Source organism: Ceratotherium simum, chromosome 3 (genome assembly GCF_057802395.1).
Source record: "Ceratotherium simum simum isolate JZ-2026a chromosome 3, ASM5780239v1, whole genome shotgun sequence".
Taxonomy (NCBI): Eukaryota; Metazoa; Chordata; class Mammalia; order Perissodactyla; family Rhinocerotidae; genus Ceratotherium; species Ceratotherium simum.
The window spans coordinates 53,464,286-53,482,036 of record NC_141902.1 but is presented as its reverse complement, the minus strand read 5'-3'; the positions used below and the strand labels follow the sequence as shown (position 1 = coordinate 53,482,036).

General features: G+C 36.1%; 1 protein-coding gene across 5 annotated transcripts in view; it reads left to right on the top strand.

Annotated features, from left to right (window-relative positions):
* Positions 1–17,751, top strand: part of SLTM (SAFB like transcription modulator) — a 71,469-nt gene that overhangs the window by 23,122 nt on the left and 30,596 nt on the right. For 3 of the 5 annotated variants that reach the window (XM_087427805.1, XM_087427813.1, XM_087427800.1), the window contains 14 exons: positions 1,024–1,051; positions 2,381–2,849; positions 3,453–3,502; positions 6,045–6,163; positions 8,068–8,217; positions 8,451–8,554; positions 8,653–8,819; positions 9,317–9,402; positions 9,620–9,783; positions 12,189–12,369; positions 13,120–13,244; positions 14,095–14,265; positions 15,122–15,436; positions 15,545–15,689. In XM_087427805.1, the coding sequence (XP_087283931.1) occupies positions 1,024–1,051; positions 2,381–2,849; positions 3,453–3,502; positions 6,045–6,163; positions 8,068–8,217; positions 8,451–8,554; positions 8,653–8,819; positions 9,317–9,402; positions 9,620–9,783; positions 12,189–12,369; positions 13,120–13,244; positions 14,095–14,265; positions 15,122–15,436; positions 15,545–15,689 (2,274 nt within the window). The remainder of the gene's footprint in view (positions 1–1,023; positions 1,052–2,380; positions 2,850–3,452; positions 3,503–6,044; positions 6,164–8,067; positions 8,218–8,450; positions 8,555–8,652; positions 8,820–9,316; positions 9,403–9,619; positions 9,784–12,188; positions 12,370–13,119; positions 13,245–14,094; positions 14,266–15,121; positions 15,437–15,544; positions 15,690–17,751) is intronic. The other 2 variants (XM_087427823.1, XM_087427801.1) reach the window with 1 other exon arrangement.

Sequence of the window (17,751 nt, the reverse complement as noted above, 5' to 3'; positions counted from 1 at the left end):
ATTCTGATATACACTCAAAGTTTGAGAACCACTACTCTAAAGCTTTGTATGTGGTAGCTTCATACCACCTTGACTGAAAATGATCTACTTTTACTTAGCTTTTGTTTTGAACTATTGTAAACTAAAACATCCCTTGTTTTTTTTCTTTTACTGGGATTATAATGCATATTACTTTGCTTATTTGTTATGATCTTTAATTTTAGGAAAACATTGGTTCTATCTTGGTGTGATTATTTCAGTGATTTTTGCAGTATTTTCTTGGTAGAATAAAGATTTTTCCCTTTGTGATAGTCCTGTTTTCAAGCCAACACATGCTTAATTTTAGATTGGGTGAGGATATCACATATTTTAAAATTAAAATCAATCATATTTTAAAAATGTGTGAGTTGCTTGTTTTGATTACCTATAGCACAAATACTATTTTTAAAGTGGCTGACCACCAGTGTATATGTGACAGCTATGAGTTCATTTTTAACAGCTAAAAAGGAATGAATAATTTGAAATTAATTATTTTGGTAGTCATCCTTCTTACTTCTGAGATGCCTAAGAGGAGACTGTTTTTTGTTTGTGTTTTGTGCTTATTAATATGCAGTCAAGCCTTTGAAAGTGTATGTCTTCAGGTTATACTTTCTGGTACTGTTTTGAATAGTACGCCCTAAGAGTGCCTTTGAACTGAGTCACATATAATAATTGTCAGTCTTTTTATTGGCAGCTCTTTGATATGAGTAAGGTTCGGGTTATATAAGTTAGTTTTGAAAACTGAAACTAAATAATCCGGTTCATTGTTGATCTAGTCATTGACAGATTTGCCTGTTTTCTTGTCTAAAATCATATATACCAGACATGTGCCACGTTTCTCTAAATGGGCTCTGGTTCTGATTGGAATATCTAATATTTGTTAGTGATAGGTATCCCTAATTATTATTAATTTATACTCCAATTTAACTTGACTGATTTTGTACTATTACTAAAATCCAGTTTTAAATGAATTCGTTTTACATTTGATTATTCTTTGAATTTCAGGATGGTGAGGAAGAAGAAAATGAGAAAGGTATGTTTGATGCTAAGCAGAGTTTAAAAATTGCTGACATTGAGAAAAACAGTAAATTATGTAAAAAAAAATTCTTTATTTGAAGTCTTATTTTTGAAATGAGTTCATTTTCAAATTTATCAATTTAGTGAATTAAGTTAGCATCTTGATTTTATTTTTCAATTGGTTTTAATTTTCTTTTTAACACGATATGTTCTAACTTAATAGTACATATCAGTTACTGTAGTGGACAATGCCATTTTTAATTTAACTCAATTTTAATTTTATTTTTAAAATAACTTGTAGCACACGGTAAGTTGATTACATCCTTAAGACTGGCACTGCAGTAACTCATACGTGCTTATTGGAGTCCTAGTATATAACAGATAATTAATTTTACAACTGGTCCTAAAAATAGTGGGTGACCAGGAGACTGACTTCTTGTTTGCTGCTTAGAAAAACTTTCATACAGTCTTCTGACAGTTTTAGTAGTTTAGGAGACCTGTCTTATCCAATACAATTACAGGCACGTCAATAGCAATACATGTGGTCTGTGCAAGGTTATGGAAGAGTTCTTGGACAGAAGTGAAAGGATCCTACCTTGGACTAGGAAGGACGTGGAGCAGGGTTCTGAGCAAGGCAGAATAAAAAGCCTAGAAGCAATGATGAAGTAAAGCTACTGACTGAAAATCTCACATGCCTGAAACCTTTCTATTTTGGGGGAATGCAAGACATCTTTGAAAATGGTAATTGCGGGACTGACTGGACAGGATGAAGACTGGGAATAACCAATTTCCCGAACGTTGTGGAGCAGGCTACCTTTGGAGCCTTCTGTAGCAGTTTTCCATACGATTCTGGACTACTCAAGAATTGAATAAGAAGAACGAAAAAGATGGGGCCCTGAAATATTTTGAAGACTGATTGATATCCTCAGACTGTGACCTTTCAAGACGTCACCATGGGAATTCTGAAGGTCCCGAGGGTTAAATCCCAAGATGATTCGAACGTTGAATAACAAATCTGCACATTTGTCACTATCTCATGGAGGAAAAAAATCTTCCATATGCCATTAACTTATAACCAGAAATGAAGAGCTGGTTTCCTCAGGATGGAACAATTTCCTCACTTTTGTTGTTTGGTATTTGTATGTAGAGATCATTTTTTCCATGAAGAATGAGTGATCCTGGGTAAAGGATTGTTTATGTTAGTTAATACCCTTGTGTTTTTTTCCTAACCTTCCATCAGTGCTAATAACTGGCTTTATATTTTCTAGGTCCTATTCTAGCTTATGAATATGAAATTGTTTAAACTTCTTGTTTTGCCATATTTATTCCTGTTAAATCCTCTTAGATATAGCAGGTTCTGGTGATGGTACACAAGAAGTATCTAAACCTCTTCCTTCAGAAGGGAACCTAGCTGAGGCTGATCACACAGCTCACGAAGAGATGGAAGCTAATGCGACTGTGAAAGAAGCTGAGGATGACAACATCTCGGTCACAATCCAGGCTGAAGATGCCATCACTCTGGATTTTGATGGTGATGACCTCCTAGAAACAGGTAAAAATGTGAAAATTACAGATTCTGAAGCAAGTAAGCCAAAAGATGAGCAGGACGCCATTACACAGAGCCCGGAGAAGGAAAGCAAGGATTATGAGATGAATGCGAACCATAAAGATGGTAAGAAGGAAGACTGCGTGAAGGGTGATGCTGTCGAGAAGGAAGCCAGAGAAAGTTCTAAGAAAGCAGAATCTGGAGACAAAGAAAAGGATACTTTGAAGAAAGGGCCCTCGTCTACTGGGGCCTCTGGTCAAGCAAAGAGGTTTGTTTTTCTATGTCAGTTCTTTACGATACTGAATTCCAGCATTCAATAAGATCACTCTACATTAAGGGGGTGGCTTCAAGACCATGTACAGTAATTAGTACTTATGATCCTGCCTATAATATTTTTGACCGTCATAAGTTACTTTAAAAAAAATTTCAAGATCTTCGTATTATGCAGTGTGTCCTACTGATTGCATTGTCGAATTGTCAGCATATATTTGGTTTTTTTTTTGTTTTTTTTTGTTTTTTTTTTCAAATTGACAATTTTTTTGTGTTTTATTTTTAAAAATCCTTGTGATGATGGTTAATGAACAACTGTCAGTCCTAAGAACACAAAATGAAGTCAAGTCCCAGTCCTGAAATCTGGAGAAGATGGCCATGAATAGAATTGTCAGAAAATCTAGATCTTCAGGCATCTTGGGGAAAATCAGTGCAAGAATCCTAAGGGAATCATTTGTTCAAATAACCTAATCTAGGCCTTTGGAATTGTTAATTTGTATGAATAGCACTAGTTTGAACTATAGTCAATATCAAGCTGTTCGATTTTTGTGGTTTTTTTGTTTTTTGTTTTCAATTTTCTTCTGGTGATTTGCTTCTTTAGCTCTTCCAAGGAATCTAAAGACAGCAAGACATCATCCAAAGATGACAAAGGTAATTTATCTTTTCCTATTTATTTCAGTAGTAAATTACATATTTTCATTAAAAAGTAATAATTGCCTGGGGTTTCCCTGGACATTTTGTCCTTAAAAATTGATATACTAAAAATTTTGATGGCCTTTGTCTAAACTATAGAGTTAAATAGATTACAGTAAACTCTTGGTGTATGGAGTTAAATAGATTACAGTAAACTCTTGGTGCAATTGAAGCGTTACTCTTTAATTGCTTAATTTGTAAACTGGTATGTGTATGCTAAAAACCCATTTGGTATGTCTTTTTAACATTGTGTTATAAGCCACTATATTGAATATTAATATAATAGATATTTCATTTTCTTAGATTATAATTTCAGAAGTATTTTATCTTTAGTTGCAGTCATTTGTAACTGCTACATATCACCACAACCTTCTCCCTATTCTGCTAATAGAATGTGTGCTATAAATAATATTTGTGTACAGTTGTGGAATCTAGTATTTAAAAGAAAATACTTTTTTCATTCTTTAAATCAGGGTACACTTCTGTTAACATAGACAGTATACAGTATTTTAATTCTTCAGAATTTACTTTTTGGGCCGGCCCCGTGGATTAGCAGTTAAGTGTGCGCGCTCTGCTACTGGCAGCCCGGATTTGGATCCCGGGCGCGCACCGACGCACCGCTTCTCCGGCCGTTCTGAGGCCGTGTCGCACATACAGCAACTAGAAGGTTGTGCAACTATGACATACAACTATCTACTGGGGCTTTGGGGAAAAAAAAAAAGAGGAGGAGGATTGGCAATAGATGTTAGCTCAGAGCCAGTCTTCCTCAACAAAAAGAGGAGGATTAGCATGGATGTTAGCTCAGGGCTGATCTTCCTCACAAAAATAAATAAATAAATAAATAAATAAAAAAGAATTTACTTTTTAATTTGACTTATTTTGGGTTGATGGGAGTCTTATGTAGGAAAGTAGTTTTATTTTAAATTCTTGTAAGCTTAAAGGTGCAATATTTGATTGCTTTGTGTTATTGAGAAGTCTCTGATTATCTCATGGCCACGCACTATAGTTTCGTCTTGTACGTATCCTGTCTACTTGAAAAATATTTCTTGTTTTCTAAAAAATGCATTTTAAGGAAAAATAACACTATTCAGGTACTACAAAGTCCTAAAATGCCTCTTCAGCGCCTAAAAAAGGAGTCTTATGTATACTCTATGGTTTATTTAGTTATTTTGTTGGTATGTTTTAATAGTTGGAAATTTTAGTGATTGATTTAGTAATTGACAATTAATTGCAATACCCATGTCCCTTACAGTTTTGGTTAATGGATAAGGTATAATAAATAAATTTATTAAATATTATCCTTTGAATTTAGAAGCTTAGTAGTCTTGGTTAAATGTTAATGTTTTCCTAGTATTAAAATTTTTTTTTCTGTAATTTGAGAAGTGCCTGGGCCCAAATGTTACTGGTAGCGTAAAAAAGAGACACACACTTCTAGTTAACATTCCATAAAATAAAGCCGATCCTTTGAGACATGAGTTTCTTAAGAATAGAAATGCAGCAACCATTAATACTTAAAATATTTGAGTCATGTATGTGCTGTCTCACCATAAGTCTACTCTGATAGTAGTTTTTCAATTAAAACTTGTGGCATGTAATGTTTTTAAAGCATCGACAATTTTACTCTTTCTGCATATAATAACTTGAAGTTAAAAATTATTACTTTTAGTTGCTTATATACAGTCTCTCTTAAAGTGGGTAAGAATTGTTTTCCAAATAAAACCAAACAAATGAAAATTCCCCTTTTATAAAAGCACATTTGAAGAAAAGCACTGAAGAGTGACTGACTAGGCCTATTCTAAGGAATGGCATCTCTATGTATGAAACCATAATTGTGTATGGAAATTGTACAGAAATGATTCATATAATCATTTACCGATTCTAAAGGATTTTGAGGTCTCTGGTCTTATTCTTGTAATTGATTTGTTTTAGAAGATTGTTTGTTATTAAATCCAGAGCTATCCAGCTGCATGTAATTCCCATTTTCTCTTACTCTTTCTCTAGTAGAGAATGAAGATGAGCTGGTTGGTTAGTCTTTGTTATTAAATATTTAAATTCTTGAAAACAGTTTATCTCTTGCTTTGACTTTTCCCTCTTGCACTCCTAATTTCTCAGGATCTAAAGCCCACAACAGATGTAGGTAATTAAGCAGTCTGACTATTCCTAGATAACTGCTTCCTGGTTGCCTCTATTCAGTGCAGTGGTGGAGTATGAATTATTGACAGCAAAAGTTCACGACACGTAATTGATTTTTTTACCCACTTGGACTTAAAATTCATGCAGTAGGAAGTGTACAAATGTTCAGACTTGTTTCCTTGCTAGTTGTATCGTCTATTGTGTTTGATTTTAATAATAGCAAATTCATAGGATTTTGATTTAGTAAGGTTGTACTATCAAAATTAAGTGAAAAGATTTTATAATTTTGAGAGAATATGGCCCTAATAATTTCGTTAAAAAAATTCCAATTGAGATACTTAAACATCTGATATTAAATCTATTCTAGGAAGTACAAGTAGTACTAGTGGTAGCAGTGGAAGCTCGACTAAAAATATCTGGGTTAGTGGACTTTCTTCTAATACCAAAGCTGCTGATTTGAAGAACCTCTTTGGCAAATATGGAAAGGTACATTCTTTTAACCTTTTTATCCATCTTTCTAGTATTTCTATTTGAAACACGGATTGTATTCAAAACAGTATTATATAAAATATAATTTCTTCTTTCTCTTAGGACTGTTACAGGCATAATTTTTGAGTTTTGTGGTAATGACGAGTTTCGTAATATAATCTCACTGTGAGCCCTGGGGATCTTTGTATTAAAAGCTCATATTTTGAGCCCGTTTAAGCCAAGGACTGAGTTTTATTCATCACATTCATCATGATTTTTCTAGGACCTAGAATTGCTGAGGCTGATCTGGTCATCTGGAAAATATAGGTAGACTAATATTAGACAATGACATATAGAATTGGGAAAAAAAAAACTGATGTGGTTTGCGTCATGGTACAGATTCCACTACAGTGGTGGAGAAAAATATAAAACTGGTGAAAATATACTTAATCACAAGTTGTGATGTGTGCTATGAAGTAAGAGCACATGGTGCTAAGAGAGCAAAAGGACAGGCTTTACTGTGGTTGGTTAATAGGAAAAATTTCTCTGGCATATAAGGGAAACCTAATGGAAGAGAAGAATAGTCCATAATTAAATGAATTGAATATTCAATTAATAGTTGTTGAAATGAATTGCAACTGATCTGTATCCCTTAGAGCGCTCACTACTTTCTACCTTACATTTTAGTTTTCAATATACATCATGTATAATCTACTCCAGTGTAAGCTCTTTAGCTCTTTGTTAGCAGGGACCTTATCTACTATGCATTCTGTGCACATGGTAGGCTTTCAAATATTTATTAAATTAATGACCAGTATTGGTAAATAGCCATTAATGAGTGTGAGAAAAATCTATCTTCTTGATTTTAGGAGTTGTTTTTTTTTCTTCTCATTTAGAGAGTTGCCTGAGTGTTAGGGAGGTTTTTCTAGGTGTCAGATACTGAACACTGAGAACTGTAGTCCCATGATCAGCTGTGGTATATTTTTTGTTCTATTTTCAATAATTTATTGTTAGAGAAATAAAAACAATATTTTAATGTTGGTGTTTATTAGGACTAAAGCCATATAAGGATTCCATGCACTTGATAACAAGACTTTGGCTTAAAAATTGAATGGCTGTTGGGGCAAGTCAGCTTCTCCCAGAGTTGAGATAAAAGCTGATAGTTTCCAGCCACCCACACCTTACAACCTCTTGAATTCCCTGTTGACCTCTTCCTGGCATTATGTCTGTGTTCCTCTTTGTTCAGCTCTAGATTGTTATCTCTCACTTTTCTTCTCACTCACCCATCCTTGTCTCTCTTAACTATTCATTTTATAGTTGAAATTGTCACTTTAATATAGGTATAAATTATAAAAGCACATAGACGGAAAGTGTGTCTTTTTAGGGTGTATTTTTTAGGGTGCTTTTTTACATGTGGCAGATTCTGTATTCGGTTTTGAAAGTTTCTTATAGTGGTCCATTATAGAAAACCGTTAACACTCATCTAGAAACTTTCTAGAAACTTATCCTTTTTTATTTTTTTCTCTAAGAGGTTCGGGGTGGGCCTGTGATAGGGAAATTGTGACCCAAGTCTAATTGAGAAAATTATTTCTTTGCTTTGGTTAGTTGTGCCATTACTTCATTGATGTGACTAATTTTATTTTGGCTATATATTTGAAAAAAATTAAAAGAAAAAACCTAAAAGTAGGTTAAATTGCTTTTTGACACTTTAAATTGTTCCTCTGAATATTCACTAAGTCCTTATAGGGAAGGTGATCACAAGATTATGAAACATAATAATATATATCCTAAATTTATGCTTTATCCTGAATTTATATGTCCTGAATATATCCTTTAATTTGAATAGTCTCAGTTCTGAAGTTTCATCTATTTAGAAATATATGTAGTTGTAAAACTTCCTAAAATATACTCTCATCTTACAGGTTCTGAGTGCAAAGGTAGTTACAAATGCTCGAAGTCCTGGGGCAAAATGCTATGGCATTGTAACGATGTCTTCAAGCACAGAGGTGTCCAGGTGTATTGCACATCTTCATCGCACTGAACTGCACGGACAACTGATTTCTGTTGAAAAAGTAAGCTTGCCTAACTGTTTATAAAAGGAGGTTGCTTTGAGGGCTAGTAATTCTCAATTTAAAGGTGTTTCACTGGGAGGGAGTAGAATTAAGAATGATTTTTATTTGTATGTATTCATTTTTATTTTTTTACTTCTATGTTTTCCAGATTCACTATCATCAGCATACTTTTTATAATCATGAAAATGTAACTTTAAAACTTACAGATTTTTTTTCTGGTTTAAACCTTTCAGGTTAAAGGTGATCCTTCTAAGAAAGAATTGAAGAAAGAAAATGATGAAAAGAGTAGTTCAAGAGGTTCTGGAGACAAAAAAAATATGAGTGATAGAAGTAGCAAGTAAGGATTTATTCTTTTGATAAGCACATAGACTGTTTTTTTACACTGATGAAGTAGTTCTCATTCTGTTATTTTCTTGTGTGGGGTGGTATGGTCAGGACACAAGCCTCTGTCAAAAAAGAAGAGAAAAGGTCATCTGAGAAATCCGAAAAAAAAGAAAGCAAGGATACTAAGAAAATAGAAGGTAAAGATGAGAAGAATGATAATGGATCAAGTGGCCAAACTTCAGAATCGATTAAAAGAAGTGAAGAAAAGAAGCGAATAAGTATGCTGTGATCTTTCTTCTCAATCCCTTTCTAATGTATTCTATGACTTAATTTTTACAGTGGAAGGAAAAACTTGACATTACAATCCAGATAAATATTTAAACTTGGTTGTTAGATGTCACTGCGGTAGAAAAGGAGGTCTGATAGGACTAATTGTCTTCTCCTTTTCTACTCTTGGGAAACAGATGTATTCTAGCTAAGCCTGTTTACTATTAAATCTGGGCTGACTTAAAACAGTCGTTGATTTATAGCTCTGTAATTGAGAGCTGTGTGATTGAGAATTGGGATCGTTTGGTATCACTGAAAGTATTTATGTTAGCGGATTGAGTTATTTTTAAAAACTCTTTGCATTTAAGTTCTCATAGAAAAAGTAGGTTTTTTATTTCATGTATTGGTTTGTGACTATCTATGAATTCAGCATTTTTATATTACATTTACTTTCTTTTTTAATGATATATTTTTTGGACATTTGTGTGTCTAATTTTTTTCCTCTTAGGTTCAAAGAGCCCGGGACATATGGTAATACTAGACCAAACTAAAGGAGATCATTGTAGGCCATCAAGAAGAGGAAGATATGAGAAAGTAAGTCTCTGAGAGGGATGTTGTATACTATTCCACCTATTTCCAAAAGAAGATAATTCAGTATCTCTGTAACCATTTTTGCATACTTCCATGCTAAAAAATCTAAGAAAAAGGGAATGTCATTACTTATTTAAGCTTTTTAAATGACCAGCTGAACTTGAAAAACAAAACCCAAAATTATTTTAACTTCTAGTCCTGTTATAATTTTTTTGTATAGATTCATGGAAGAAGCAAGGAAAAGGAGAGAGCTAGCCTAGATAAAAAAAGGGACAAAGACTACAGAAGGAAAGACATCTTGCCTTTTGAAAAGATGAAAGAGCAAAGATTGAGAGAACATTTAGTTCGTTTTGAAAGATTGCGACGAGCGGTGGAACTTCGAAGGTAGGAAAAGAACCTATTTCATACCGGTCTTTAACTATGGGTACATCTTTAATACTAGTTATAAATCAGATTTCTGGAAATTGTATTCCCACGGAAAGCTATTTGCCACTTTTAAGAAGTGCAGTAAAACCTAATGATTTCTTAAGTTTGCATAGCATTTTGTAATTTACACAGGACCTTTCTATCTGTTATCTTTATCTCAACAGTTCTGTAAGGGTAGTTATGCCCATTATATAATTGAAAAAAAACAGAGGCCCAGAGAGGCTAAATGACTCTTCCATTGCCACATGGCTAGTGAGTGGCAGAGTCGGGACTCAGACCCACGTCTTCTGACTCCAAGTCCAATGCTCTTTCCTCTTCTCCAAAGCTGCCGCCATAAAATACATGACTTTAAAGGAAAAATTGATTTTGAGATAAGGTAATCTCGATGTGTAAGCTACAGTGTTCAAATAGTATGTTGACATTTTAGGACAAATTCTCTGTACTTTGGATTAGAGTCCAAGTGAAGGAAGATTTGCCCTATGAACCTTATTGTGTTCAAGCTCTATCCCAAAGCAAGCATTCTCTTTAAAACACAGAACAAAACAAACCGTTCTATTTTCAGTGGCAATATCTCAGCAGTTCATCATGAGTGCCAGTTTGCTTTGTATGTCAATTTGTGGATGATGCCACTTAAAATATTCTTGTGAAAGTATTTTATAATATAAATTTCCAAATGTTAACCTATCTTGTCGAGAGGTCACTTCCCGTGGGATTTCATCTATTCGTTCACAAGAGTGTTAGGAACTACCAGAGATACTTTTAGCAACTTGAATAATACTATAATTGCCACACACTTTACTAAAAGGAAAGAATCCGTGCATTACTCAGAACCCACTTTGCCTTTTTTTGATCAAGTCCCATTGTGCTGAGCTTCCTGTTTAGATGATAGCAAGTTGGGAGGAGAGTGAGAGTGGGAGCTACTAGAGCAGCGATTCTCAGACCTACCAGACCAACACCCGTTATACAAAAAAAGTTGCAGCACCCTCTTTACTATTCTGAAATGAAATTGATACAAAATATACCTTCGTGTACAAATAATTTCCAAAAAATCAATATAATACCTTAACTCTAATATAAAGGGGAAATAAAAGTAATTTATAATGAAGCGTGTATTCCAGATATGAATGTTTAGGCATGACTCTCTAGAAGACCTAATGACGTAGTCAGATGTTTGCACCCCTCTTTAGGGGTGAGAAGGTGACAGCTACAGATACAGTCTGAAACTGGTGTGTCATATTGGTGAGTCAAATACCAGGAGTGGTGTTGATATTATGACATGATTTCTGAAATGGTGAACAGCTCTCGGTGAAGTTCTCAAGAAAGTGTAATTTTCCCTCTATTTACATGGGTTTGCAGTCCTGGAAATTTTACCATATATAAAACCATGCCAAAGCAAACAAACCAACTAGCATTTGTTAAAAATGAGTTAGGTTCTAGGCTCAGATTCTTTTTTTAAGGTGATTTTGTTTTGTTTTGTTTTAATGACAGGAATGTCCATTATGGCATTTGAAAGGTATTAGGAGTGTTGGACAGTTTTCTGTTTTGCAGGACTATCCTGACTATTCCATGCGTCATAAGATTCTTGGACTTCTTGGTGCCCACTCACTAAATGCTAGTGACAGCTCCATGGTCACTGTGATAATTAAAAATGCCCCTCATTGAGAACCACTGGGTTGCTAGAGGAAGATACACTGATAGGCCAAGTACACAGAGTTCCTTAGAGTGAAGAAATGACAAAAACACTATTAAATATCTAATACAATAACTTAGTTCAGCAAACATCTGAACTACTTCCTGACTCAAAAAAGCATGTTACCTGGAGCCATCTATTATGGGCCAGTAAACACTCCAAAAAAACACCCTTAAGGGCAACTATTTTAGATGTATAGCGTTTGCTGTAATTCAGGTTGATGGGTATGATCCCAAGTCATCAAAATAAGGTATACTTTGTTTAAGGAGATAGAATATATACTAGATACTAGAAATTTTTCTATCAAAAACAATAGAAGTTGTAGTTTTGTAAATTTGTATATTAGTAGAATTAGTAGAATATTTCCTTTTTAAAATGTCAGTCAATTAATGGGCTATTATTATAGTGGGACTTTTACTTAAACAGGAATCATCTAAGAGGCAACTACTCTATAAAATTCGGCCATTCAGTTGACAATCTTAATAAATAAGTGACAGTATTTGAATCTGTTTGAAGTTTTATTTTGAGTTCTCTTTCCAATTATTTTAAAACTACTTAGATTGAGTTGAAATTTAAAATTGCCAACCTCAAGGAAAAATTCAAATTCAAAAGCTATTCTCTTTCACACAATCCTAGCATAATTTAAGTATTTCTAAATACTGATTTTTGTTAGACGAAGAGAGATTGCAGAAAGAGAGCGTCGAGAGCGCGAACGCATTAGAATAATTCGTGAACGGGAAGAACGGGAACGCTTACAGAGAGAGAGAGAGCGCCTAGAAATTGAAAGGCAAAAACTAGAGAGAGAGAGAATGGAACGCGAACGCTTGGAAAGGGAACGCATTCGTATTGAACAGGTGCAGTCAGAAAATCTTTTCATCTTAAATAACTGACCTTTCTCAAATCCTGTGATTTTTGCCCTAAAATTTGCTTTACTTGTTGTAAAGCTTCTCTAGAATGAGTTCAACTAATGAACATTTATTAAGTGTCCCTGGAAGATAACAATGAATTAGGTACTAGTTAAAAATATGTTTCGTAATGATTTTGTTCTGGCCAATTGGTACTAATAACTCGAGCTCTGCAATATCATGGCAGCCTAATAGTCTGAGCATAGGACTCTGAGTCCAGAGTAGTTGTAATCCAGGCTCTGTCACTATCCCAACCTTAGAAAATCGTAACTATTTCCTTACATGTTACAGTGGGAATGATTTCCCAAGGCTGGAAGGAAATAATGCCTCTCTTTGCAGAATTGCATCCAGGGTTTTAACGCACTTAGTCTCCATACATATGAAGAACTCTAGTTCTAATTCCCTTGAGGTGCTTTTGTTTCAGTCAAATGATTACACTAAATCTGACCCCCCCCCCCCAATTACTTGCCAGCTTGCACCACCCAATCTCTGTTATTTTAATGTGGCAGAACAATAGCTGTAGCCTAGATTACTGATCACTGAAGTCACATTTGTTTATTTATTTGTCCCAGGTGTGTGTTTTGCCTGGTGCTTGCCTATGATGGTTTCTTAATGACAGGATTAAAACAAGGTCGCATATATACTTACCTTATGTTTTCATTTTGCATTGGTTGGTTCTTCCTTCTGTGTTGTCTGAAGGAACGTCGTAAGGAAGCTGAACGTATTGCTCGAGAACGAGAGGAACTGAGAAGGCAACAGCAGCAGCTTCGTTATGAACAAGAAAAAAGGAATTCTTTGAAACGCCCACGTGATGTAGATCATAGGTAGTTACTTGCTTTCTTCTTTTAACAGTTAAACTTGCTGTCTTATTCCTTTTAAGCTAAGACTAACTAGAGAATTAGAAAGTACAGGTAGCCATCACTGGAATGAAAGGTCATGGTCAACAGGGATGGGAATGATTGCGGTGCTGGAGTGGACTCAGTGCATTGTCAAGTACAGAGAGTCTGCTCTTCTTTCCCTTTTTCCCTTCCTGATGCCAAATGTTTGTCCATTACCACTGGAAATACACGCTCATAGTAGGCTTCAAGGATGGTTCTCGACTCAGACCCATTTTGAAAATTCTTGTAGGGTAATGCAGCTAGTACAAAAATGCAAGTCATAAACTTGGAAAGACTAAAACATAGATTGTGTTGTGTGTTTGCGTTATACTTATTAATAGACTGCAAAAATATGATATAGTCATTTCATTTTCTTAATATAAATTCTGAGGTCTAGTTGACTGTTGAGAAATAGGTGGAATGAATGAATTGTGCTTGAGACTGACTTCTGACCTTTCCACAGTTAAGTGTAACTGAAAAGGTTGTATACTGCTGGTTAGAATTTTGTTATAAAATAGTATCAAGTATTATATCTTATTTGTCTTTTCCATTTAATAATTTTAAAACATAATTTTTCAACTATTTTCTCTCCTGTGAAATTCCTCTAACAGTATATGACTTAATGTAATTTATTAATTCATTCTTTGCTAGCTTGTTCTTGTGACAGAATGTTTTGTGTCTTGAGTTCATTAGCCCTCTGTATCCACAGTTCCTAGCATGTGGTATGTATAACTCCAAGTGTTATTTGATTATTGTCAAACTAATTTATATAAATGAGCAACTGTTTCTCTTCAAGGCGAGATGATCCTTACTGGAGCGAGAATAAAAAGTTGTCTCTAGATACAGATGCACGATTCGGCCACGGATCTGACTACTCTCGCCAACAGAATCGATTTAATGACTTTGATCACCGAGAGAGGGGCAGGTTTCCCGAGAGTTCAACAGTACAGTCTTCATCTTTTGAAAGGTAAATAGATGTGTGAAAATTGTTGTGTTTATTCTATGAGACTTGCTAGTGATAAGTTTAGTTCTCTATTAAAATCTTAATTAAGGAGTACGGGTCAGAACTGAGTGTTCAGAGCAAGTCATATGTTTGATTTTGGTTTTTGTTAATGGAAATGTGATTCAGTATTCAAACTTAGTTTAATAGGCCACCATAACCAGGTTGAGTAGGTTTATCTTCTTAACCTTTAAAACTAAGTGGGAGTGGGGCCGGCCCTGTGGCTTAGCGGTTAACTGCGTGCGCTCCACTACCGGCAGCCCGGGTTAAGATCCCGGGCGTGCACCAACGCACCGCTTCTCTGGCCATGCTGAGGCCGCGTCCCACATACAGCAACTAGAAGGTTGTGCAACTATGTCATACAATTATCTACTGGGGCTTTGGGGAAAAAAAGGAGGAGGATTGGCAATAGATGTTAGCTCAGAGCCGATCTTCCTCAGCAAAAAGAGGAGGATGAGCATGGATGTTAGCTCAGGGCTGATCTTCCTCACACACACACACACACACACAAAAACCCTAAGTGGGAGGACTGTTAGCTCTGGATGTGCCTCACTGTTCAGAATAGTGCAACGTCCTTCAGGTTGGTAGTGACTTAAGTGTTTGATGTAGTTCCTCCTGGACGCTAAAAACCCAACCTTCATGCCAGACATTTAGCTCAACTTAAAAAAATATTATAGTCAATAATTGTGGCTATTTTGGTGGCTTTGCCTTAAATTAATTTTTAAAGAAGGTGTAATTATTGTAGGTTATGCAAATAAAGTTAAGAATAAGGGCAAGTGAGTACTTCTCAGGACTTGTGTTCTTTGTTTTGGATGATCAATAGGCGAGAACGCTTTGTTGGTCAAAGTGAAGGGAAAAAAACGCGTCCCACTGCACGAAGAGAAGATCCAGGTTTTGAAAGGTATCCCAAAAATTTTAGTGATTCCAGAAGAAATGAGCCTCCACCACCAAGAAATGAACTTAGAGAAACAGACAGGCGAGAAGTACGAGGGGAGCGAGACGAGAGGAGAACTGTGATCATCCATGACAGGCCTGATATCACTCACCCGAGACATCCTCGAGAAGCAGGGCCCAATCCATCTAGACCAACCTCCTGGAAAAGTGAAGGAGGCATGTCCTCTGACAAACGGGAATCAAGGTATTTGTGTAGTTTCTGATGCCTAGCTAGTGGTAAATAATACATTTGGATTTTAAAAAAGTTATAATCAAGTTTTGATCGTATGTGTTTTGGGGTTTTGTTTAACAGAGTCGAAAGGCCAGAACGATCTGGGAGAGAAGTATCAGGACACAGTGTGAGAGGGGCTCCCCCTGGGAGTCGCAGTAATGCGTCAGGCTATGGAAGCAGAGAGGGAGACAGAGGCGTGATAACAGACCGTGGGAGTGGAGCACAGGTAAGTGCTTATGAAGGTTTATTGTCAGCTCTTCAGAGATAAAGTTAGAGGACTTACCATTTTGATGTGGCCTAGGTTAGTTAGATATTGGGGAGACTAGTTTCTTGTAAAAGATCTTAATGTTTCTCATGTTTTACTGTCAGTAGTTGAACATCAATAGTCCAAAGAAGTAAGATAGTAGCCTTGAAATTCTTTTTTTTTGTGTGTGTGTGTGTGTGTGAGGAAGATCAGCCCTGAGCTAACATCCATGCCAATCCTCCTCTTTTTGCTGAAGAAGACCAGCCCTGAGCTAACATCTATTGCCAATCCTCCCCTTTGTTTTTTTTTTCCCTTTTTCTCCCCAAAGCCCCAGTACATAGTTGTATGTCATAGTTGCACATCCTGCTAGTTGCTGTATGTGGGACGCCGCCTGAGCATGGCCTGACAAGCAGTGCGCGCCCAGGATCCGAACCCGGGCCGCCAGTAGCGGAGCGTGTGCGCTTAACCGCTAAGCCATGGGGCCGGCCCCTAGCCTTGAAACTCTTATTCCATTTGTATTAAATTTCTTGCTGAAGTTTGAGAATTATTATATTTGGTAGACGAGCCTTCCTAGTGATGACTTGGGTTTTATTTCCTGTGAAGAAGTTGAGGCTTTCACACTAGGTGGGAAGTCTTTGGCTCCTCTTTGTGTTTCCCTTTCTCCTTTTTTTTTTGTGAGGAGGACCAGCCCTGAGCTAACATCCAATGCCAATCCTCCTCTTTTTTTTAGCTGAGGAAGACTGGCCCTGGGCTAACATCCATGCCCATCTTCCTCTACTTTATATGGGACGCCGCCACAGCATGGCCTAACAAGCGGTGCGTCGGTGCGCACCCGGGATCCGAACCGGCGAACCCCGGGCCGCCGCAGCAGAACGTGCGCACTTAACCGCCTGCGCCACCGGGCCGGCCCCTCTCCTTTTTTTTTAATACTCTCCTTTCTCTCCTACTTTATTAAGGAGCTTAAAGTGTAGAACTGAAATAAAACTTATATCTCTTCTTTTTTTTGTTCTTTTATTTCTAAAGGTAGGCAAGTGGAATATTTTATGTTTTTTAATTGCTTTTTACTGTTATGACACTTTATTGCCTTGAATATTTTGTAAGTTAATGAACCTGGACAGAGGACAGTGTCTTCATCTCTTAGCAACTCAAAAAACCTTTTACCTAATTTGAAAGCATTCTATTGAGGAAATATTGGCATATATGGGTTGACAGTAGTACAGATAGAATATCCTCTTAAATTATATACAAAAAAGAATTCTGAAGTGTGTGTGTGTATCCATCCTTCAATTTGCATTATAGTCTGATGCCCTGTTTTGTATTTGAATACATATTTAGGCTTTTTAGCAACATTTTTTACTAGAAAATTTTTTAATCCCTTGGCATTCTAGGTCATATCAATATATACTTGCCATTTCATCCAGAGCATTTATGAAACAGATTGGGCCTGATGGCATTATGAGCTTTAATGTTTCTAATAAATAGAAATGTTCAGTAGATCAGTTCCTTGAGCTGTTTACCCTGAACAGAACTTTGAAGACTGGGTGTCTAATCCAGGTAATCTGCCATATTTGGAGTAAAACTTAAGGCAGTCTCGTAGACTAGTCCCTGCATTCAGATATCCTTTTAGAAAAGGTGTCCTGAGGAGGAGATCCTGTTCCTCCCTTGAAAATTCTGTTTTTCACAATGTAGGTCTGTAAGTTGTTCTGCCAGTATTGTTATCTCTGTGGGGTCCCTTCAGCTTTATTTCCTGTAGGCTGAGTGTCATAACTTCTGACTCTCTTTCCTTGGATCCTTAGTTCTGTGGCTTTTGTTTCTTTATGTTCACTACCCTGTTTTTCATAGTAATGGATGTAAGACCTTATAAGAGCCATAGCACCAACTAGTACTATGTAAAATGAGATGACAACTCCTGTTTCCATGTGCTGTTTGCATGCCGATCAAATACCCCACCTTGATTTGTCTTAAGGTTTTGACCTCTCACTATGCCTTCTTACATATGTATAGATCCAGACATTATATATAAATCCAGAAATACCCAAGGGTC